This window comes from Rhinichthys klamathensis, unplaced genomic scaffold (assembly GCF_029890125.1).
Source record: "Rhinichthys klamathensis goyatoka isolate OS25496 unplaced genomic scaffold, OSU_Roscu_1.1 h1tg000445l_1, whole genome shotgun sequence".
Lineage (NCBI taxonomy): Eukaryota > Metazoa > Chordata > Actinopteri > Cypriniformes > Leuciscidae > Rhinichthys > Rhinichthys klamathensis.
Genome location: NW_026606940.1, coordinates 1,002,271 through 1,010,451, shown reverse-complemented (window position 1 = coordinate 1,010,451; position 8,181 = coordinate 1,002,271). Strand labels below are relative to the sequence as shown.

At 39.0% G+C, this 8,181-nt stretch overlaps 1 protein-coding gene across 1 annotated transcript; it reads left to right on the top strand.

Annotated features, from left to right (window-relative positions):
• Positions 1-1,832: 1,832 nt before the first annotated feature.
• On the top strand, positions 1,833-7,705 carry LOC130071492 (extracellular calcium-sensing receptor-like). Its single transcript, XM_056236339.1, has 6 exons — positions 1,833-2,038; positions 2,322-2,613; positions 3,444-4,262; positions 4,378-4,608; positions 6,483-6,606; positions 6,783-7,705. The coding sequence occupies exons 1-6, from the start codon at positions 1,833-1,835 to the stop codon at positions 7,676-7,678; spliced, it is 2,568 nt and encodes an 855-aa protein (XP_056092314.1). The 3' UTR covers positions 7,679-7,705.
• Positions 7,706-8,181: the final 476 nt, after the last annotated feature.

Sequence of the window (8,181 nt, the reverse complement as noted above, 5' to 3'; positions counted from 1 at the left end):
GATAAATATGTTTTGCTTTTAAAACAGTGTGTGTGTGTGTGTGTGATTTTGGTTGGGTGACAGTTGCAGGTTACAGTTTGACAAGAGTTTACAGTGTGACAAAAGCACAATGTTGTGTTTTATTGGGAGTGTTCACAAATATAAGTAAACACTTTGCAGGTTTAATGATCTGTATGAACAAAATTACGGAGTATGATTTTTATGTTTCCACTGTTCGATCGCGCCCACGCCTCTCTCTCTCTCTCTCACACACACACACACACACACACACATAACCACAGAGTTCGATCGCGCCCGCGCCCCTCTCTCTCTTTCTCACACACACACACACACACACACACACACACACACACACACACACACACACACACACACACACACACAGAGTTCGATCGCGCCCGCGCCTCTCTCTCTGTCGCGCACACACACACACACACACACACACACACACACTCCAGCATTGCAATCTTGACATCGCAGCCTGTTCATTGTGCGGTCACACCAAACGCGAATAGAGCGTCAAATTCGCGTCTAGTTCGACGCTAGTCCAAAGCGAATAGGACGCGTGTATAAAGCCAACGTTTGAAGTGAACGCGCGTTCAGAGCTAAGCCGATGGTACAGATTATGTGTCCCTAAAGAACCCACGTATCTAACAGTAGTTCCGCATTACATTAATTAATTTGCAAGCGAGTTTTATTTATTTTTATACCGTGTATTCTCCGTGTAAATTCGTGCACCGAACCGTGACGCCCGTACCGTTTCGGTTCAATATGAATACATGTACCGTTCCACCCCTAATATATATATATATATATTGTCCTTGCATTCTTTCTTGTGTGACACACCTGAATGAAAGGCTCATTATGCGTGTCTTTGTCTTCTCAGGTGTGAACCATCTAATTATTCATGATAAGGGGTTGGGCCGTTCACGCCCCCACGCATATTGCCTTTCCAAAAAAAAAAAAATGTTTTTCACAATTTAAAACAATCTATTGTTTTATGTGAATGATTAGGCAGGATGATTTTCAGATCATTTTGAAGCAAAAACTCTTGGCGACAACATCCATTAGTCAAAAGTCTTGTGGACAGATATTTAGTTTGTGGTTTGTGGCCTTATTTCAGAAACTTAATTTTTTTTTTCAGTAACCATGCATAAACAATATTCTCTCAAAAATACAAACATACATGCTGCTCACATATTATGGTAGCCCTGTTTGTGCTAAATAGAGTGTAATTACACCTTTGCCATTAATATGTTTATAAGCAACGGAAAAAAGCACAAATGTCAGGGCATGTCAAAACATCTTAAGGACCCCAAAAACACCTTAGACCCCAGAGGGTTAAAGCAGTTAAAAAAATCCTTGGGAGGGAATCCGACCGCTAAAATTTTGTGTGCTTCCTCCATTTTAAAACCTACCAGCAGCCACTGAATGTATGGCAAGTGACTAGGATCAGTTTACCTTGTGTTGGAACTTCTCTGATTGGTAAATTCTTAAGTAATCTTTTAACATTTTTCTACTTTTGGTTCTTGTTGATGTTTTTTGCTCTGTGCTTGCATTTGCACAATATCACAAAATCATTTTAATTCTCAAAGTAGTTTTTCTACTCAAAGTAGCTTTCTACAATTATCCCCCACTCACTTGTTTTCCTGTTGCATGTTCGTATGCCCCAGGCAAATTAAAGTCTACAAAAGAGGAGTTATCATCTAAACCTTCTTTCTTTGATGGACAAGCGTGAGCCTGCAGTTCTGCACTCTGTCTCTCTATCTCTCTGTCTCTCTCTCCATCCCCCACCCCTCTCTCTCTCTCTCTGTAAAGTGATGGGATTGATTATGTGGTTGTGGCTGGTGGGATTCATAGTTGAGATGGTCAGGGTTTGTGGTGTAGGCCTGTCATGTGGTCTGCAGGGCAGATATTTTTCAGAGAGCTTGTATAAAGAGGGAGATGTGATAATTGGTGGTCTGTTTCCAGTTCATAATGAAGCACCAGCACCTAATCATGCTTTTACTGAAATGCAGCATGGTGCTCGCTGCCAGGGGTGAGAATAATGAGAACATTTAAAATGAACTAAGGCAATTTGTAGAACAACTGTTAATACATTCAAAATGTCAAAATGTTTTCTAACCTCACCCTGACTTATTTGATTTTTAATTTAATAAACTCATTTAGGTGGTCTGAAACAATATTTTCATTGTGCATATTCCAACATACTAGGATTTCATAACACATCAGGATGTCCCTCCATATAGATTATTACTGAACTGACCCAATTCAGTTATGTCTCACATTACAAAACTTTTTCATTTTACATTCTCTTTTAGTGTTGACCTTCGTTCATACCGCTGGCTCAAAGCTATGATCTTCACCGTGGAGGAGATTAATCGGGACCCTGTTCTGCTACCAAACATTACTTTGGGATACCTGGTAGCCGATACATGCCTAGCTGAGAGCACAACACTGAGTGCTGCTTTAGCTCTGGTAACAGGGCAGGAGGAGAGAGTGTCGAGTGCTGAGTGCAACGGACCTCCAATGGTGCCTGTCATTGTCGGTGACGCTCGTTCCTCTGCCTCAATAGTGGTGGCTGACACGCTGGGAGTTTTTGATATCCCCATGGTATAAAGAATTGACACTCAGAGACCAAATCATTGATTATGTTTATGCGTTCTTTGTTTTGGGGTGACTTTTAGAAAAGTGTTGCAAAGATTATACTCATAAAAGCTTTCTCACTGTAATCACATTACATTTTCAAGTACTCTTTCCAATATTTAATGAACTGGGTTATTTACTTTATAATTAACTTAAAATGCATATTAAGAGACAGGGAAGTTGAACAGGGGAGTCTTACATTTATTAAAAATATCTCCAGTAAGCTAGAAGGTGTAAAGATATGTTGAGACTACTCAAGACACTCAAGTTTCAGTAGGCTACATTTTCAAGTCTATTAGTTGTATTTTCTATTATTCTGTGAATAACAGTAAACATTATATCAGTGTTGCAAATTTAAACTGTCTCAATTTCTCACTGGTTTATATATATATATATATATATATATATATATATATATATATATATATATATATATATATATATATATATATATTGTAATTTTGCCATTTTCTGTCACTAAAATTGTGAGAATTGTTAAAAAAAGAGTAAAATACATTTTGATGAATTTGCTACTGTAAATGTGATCCAAATCAGCCAGTAATGGTGTCAAGTAGGAAATGACAATGTGGTGTAACTTTGACATGCTAAACTTGTTGAAATAGTTCATTTTAGAGTGTTAGCAACTGTTATTTGTACACAGGTCTAATGAAAACAGTATGAATTATTGAAATGGTTTATATATATGTAGCAATTTAGCTTCAGTCTATCTAAGCATAAAATGTGCTTTTTTAACACTTTTTTTTTTCAGATCTTGTCTCTGTGCTTTGTCTGCCCAGGTTAGTTATTTTGCATCCTGTGCTTGTCTGACTGACAGTCGTAGATTTCACTCTTTCCTGCGTACTGTTCCCAGTGATGCCTTTCAGGCTAAGGCCATGGCCCGTCTGCTGCGCCTGCTGGACTGGACCTGGGTGGGGGTGGTTGCAGGGGATGATGAATATGGTAAAAGTGGTGTGCAGCTGCTCTTGAAAGAAATGGAATATTTAGGGATTTGCGTGGACTACTTGGAATTCATTCCTAAATCACACTCACAAAGCAGGATCAGGCGAACTGTGGAGAGGATCCAGAGTTCCACAGCTCGTGTGGTGGTGACATTTGCCATTGCCCCCGACATAGTAGTCCTATTCAAGGAAGTGGTGGTGCAGAATGTGACCAACAGGCAGTGGATAGCCACAGAGGCCTGGAGCACCTCCATTCAGTTCTTTGACCAAGCGAGCATTCCTCTTCTAGCCGGTACCATTGGCTTTGCCCTGCGCCGAGCTGATATTTGGGGTCTTGGTGCTTATCTTGCCCAGCTGAGCCCTGTGAAGCAGCCAAATGAACCATTCGTAAAAGATGTCTGGGAAGAAATATTTGGTTGCTCGCTGGCACATGACTGGCAGCCTTCATTTAAAAAGCCAAAGTGCACAGGCTCAGAGAATGTGGAGAAATGTGGTCACATATACATTGATGTTTCACAGTTGAGAGTTACTTACAATGTGTATAAGGCTGTGTATGCTATTGCCAATGCTATTCACAACATGATGGCCTGTCAGCCTGGTAGAGGGCCGTTTGAAGATGGAGAATGTCCTGATGTGACTCAAATAAAGCCCAGACAGGTACAGACAGGAGGGGTTTAAAAAAATATATTTTAAATAATATTTAAGTTTTATGTAAGCGACATTTTTTAAATTAATCACTGCATATAAATACTGTACTCTTTTCCTTTTACAGCTTCTCTACTACTTAAATGCAGTAAACTTCACAACACCAGTGGGTGAGCTGGTTTATTTTGAAGATAATGGTGAGCCATCTGCCTCTTATGATATTATGAACTGGCATGTTGATAAAAGTGGAGCAGTGAATTTCGTCCAGGTTGGACAGTTTGATGCAGCCAAAGGACCAGGCCAGGAGCTGAACATAAGCCTTGAGAAAGTGTTTTGGGGTGGGGGCTGGACTGACAAAGTAAGAATCCAGTGACTTTTCATTCATTATATAATTTGAAATGTTTTAGTTGAAATATTTGACTTTTGAGATGAAAATACAAACAAACATTAAGGGGCTCAATCTGGGGCTTGTACCATTATGGTAGTTGAACAAACTCAGGGTTACAGGATTAGTTTAAAGTTGACAAAACCAAACCAATTCAGTCATGCTTTGTGGTACCATGACACTTTCTCTGTCAACTCAGGCTTTGATTCTGAGTTCATGGTGTGCATGCACATGAAAGTGTGACATCTGTAGCAAACAGCCAATCACATGCCTTGAAACATAAAAAAAAATTACGATTCACCTCTCGTGAGAGAGTCAGCAAGATTATTTTCTCTCTTCTACCGAAGATTAAGAGATTGAAGAATATGAATTACATAAATGCATACATAGCAAGAAAATATCTTGCTGTATCAGTGCAAGTGAAAGTTATAAAGTTAGTTTATATAGTTATAATACAGTTAATATATATATTAATACAGAGACTCGGACATGTACGATCACATGTAGTCATTTTTAAAGCTTTATCTGCTGATTCCAAATCTTATTTATATTACATATTATCTGTATAATTATGTTAATATAAACTACATTTATAATAATAATTGTTAAACTAAAATTGCTAATGTGTAATGGATTAGGGGTATAATAATTATGTAAATCATGTATAAATCATATAAAATAATTATAATAAATATTCATCACTAAAAGCCAGACAATGTTGTATTTAAAAATATTTTACTATGTAGTGACCTTTAATTTGGAGCAAGAGTAGCTGGATGAGTGACTTTATTGCATCAGAGATGTGTCACTTTGCTTAATGCTGATTGGTCCAATATCGGTTTGAGATATCTTACCTAGAAGATAACCTGCCATGGAGCAGGTTAGCCATGGAGCATAAGGTACTGTGTCAAGCCAATTTCATTGTGCCTAAAACCCAGGGTTGGCAAACTAAACTGAAACATACCTGGCTATCCCCCTAATTCGGCTTCATTGTATAGGCCCCTGATTTGTCACTCATAATCAGGGGTTATATTGAGATCAAATCTGGTGGTGATTCTTATGGACTAGCAAGATATGTCATGACATGACATCCCACCAGACACATTTATATCAGCCTATGTTGAAACTATTTTCTAACCCTACATACATTTGTGAGAAAACAAACAGGAACAAACATTCAAAAATTAAATACATACTGTTTGGATAAATATATTAAAGTACTGAATGTGTCAGTCCAATGGTATAATTCTTGCTTTTGATGCGAGGGGTCCTGGGTTTAAAAACTGGCTGCCTATACAACTTAAAAAAAAAAAAAAAAAAAAAAAAATCTCCAAGTGGCATTCTTTGCTTTCACCATTGTGTGCTATATATACTTATTCCGCTTATATTATTTTCTATAAGGGGTCCGTAGGGCTCTCTTGCCATGTAGAAATAGAGGGAGAAACAAATCAGCAGGCAAAAAACAATCTCTTTCGCTAATGAAAACAGTCTAGCGTGGTGTTACCACAAAAAGGCATGCTTTTACATTCTCAAGTGCCCTCTGTAAAAAAAGGGTACAAGAAGTGTGCAGGTGAATGCATCCATCATCAAACCTCTCAGTATGGAGCAGATACAGCCCTTTAATGGACAAACCCCTGCTGAGAGTGGAAAGATATGTCCTGTGAATGATTAAATGATTGTGTGTATAAGAGTGTACCTGTCTTTCATAGAAAGAGAGGAATGCATTTGAGTGAGGATTTTATTTCTTTTATTTTATTTCTGCACTTCTTTATGTGCTTGTGCTGACAGATATTGTGTTGTTAGAAGGATGATGTGAATCTAATTGAGTTTATTTTTGTATCATTCAGGTTCCTGTATCTGTGTGCAGTGCGAGCTGTCTTCCAGGCACTAGAAAGGCTGTACAAAAAGGAAAACCTGTCTGCTGTTTCGACTGTCTTCCCTGTGCAGCAGGAGAAGTCAGTAACATAACAGGTATTACATATACATATATTTAGTAATCAATAACATGATTAAATTATAATTTTAATTGACTGGAAATAATTTTAACTTTGAGCATTGTGCTAGACATTGCAATAGCTATGTAGGTAACATTAAGAAATCTGTACAATGGAAAACCAACATTTACTATGTGCAATAATGTTCTTTAGACTCTACAGAGTGTACAAGATGCCCTGAGCGGTTCTGGTCAAACACTGAAAGAACAAGGTGCATCTCAAAGGTTGTAGAGTTTCTGTCATTGCAAGATTCCATGGGAATTGTCTTGACAGTCTTATCTATCACTGGGGCGACACTGACCACAACTGTTCTGGCTGCCTTTTTCCATCATCGTTACACACCCCTTGTGCGGGCCAACAACTCGGAGTTGAGCTTCCTGTTATTGGTGTCGCTCACCTTCTGCTTCCTGTGCGCCCTAGTTTTCATTGGTCGGCCTGTGCCGTGGAACTGCATGCTACGTCACACCCTGTTTGGAGTGAGCTTTGTGATCTGCATCGCTTGCGTCCTTAGTAAGACTGTGGTGGTGCTGGTGGCTTTTCAAGCCACTCTGCCTGGACCTAACCTGATGCAGTACTTTGGGCCCATCCAGCAGAGGGCAGGCATCTTCCTTTGCACGCTGGTTCAGGTTGTCATATGTCTTCTGTGGCTGCTGCTGGCTCCCCCTCTACCCACAGAGAGTGCAGGTGAGCTTGGCGCTCGAGTGATCCTGCAGTGCACAGTGGGGTCTGTTGTGGGGTTTGTACTGGTGCTGGGCTACATCGGTCTTTTAGCAGTGGTCTGCTTCCTACTGGCCTTCTTTGCTCGAAAGCTCCCAGACAATTTCAATGAGGCTAAATTCATTACTTTCAGCATGCTGATCTTCTGTGCTGTGTGGATTGCATTTGTGCCGGCGTACGTCAGCTCACCAGGGAAGTACACTGTGGCTGTGGAGATTTTCGCCATTTTGGCTTCCAGTTACGGCCTGTTGTTGTGTATATTCACCCCAAAATGTTACATTCTTCTGCTTAAACCTGAGAAAAATACAAAAAAGAACATGATGGCCAGATAAGGTTTACAAATGCAAGACTTTTGTGAAAAGGCAACATTTGTACTGAATGCAATATTTATTATCACAATAACAACAACAAAAATATGCATTTAGTTTAATTAAACATTCTACTCTAAATGTTAAGGGTGTTTTGTTTTTTATATTTCTATATGTTTATTTCAATGTATTGTGTCTCAGTAAACAATATAATTTGAATAAACAGAAAAAAACCTACTTAAGTTTAATCTCTGATTTTGCTTCACCCCCACAATGTGGAATTTAGAGGAAAAATACCATAAAAATAGCAGGATATGGGGTTTCATGGGCTAATTAACTGTTTCCCCTCTCTACACTCACCCAAACCCATAACCCAAACAATGTATGGGAGACAGTAAGGTGAAGTGCTAATGCTAAAGAGGGAGTTTATCCAAAAATGTAAAGGTGCTCTAAGCAATGTCACGCATTTTTTAGGCCAAAACATTTTTTTGTCACATACAGCAAACATCTCCTCACTATCCGCTAGC

Coding starts and splice junctions, on each gene's coding strand:
- LOC130071492 (XM_056236339.1), top strand. CDS start 1,833: ATGTGGTTGTGGCTGGTGGGATTCATAGTTGAGATGGTCAGGGTTTGT. Junction 4,263..4,377: donor CTCAAATAAAGCCCAGACAG/GTACAGACAGGA, acceptor TTCCTTTTACAG/CTTCTCTACTACTTAAATGC. Junction 6,607..6,782: donor AGAAGTCAGTAACATAACAG/GTATTACATATA, acceptor AATGTTCTTTAG/ACTCTACAGAGTGTACAAGA.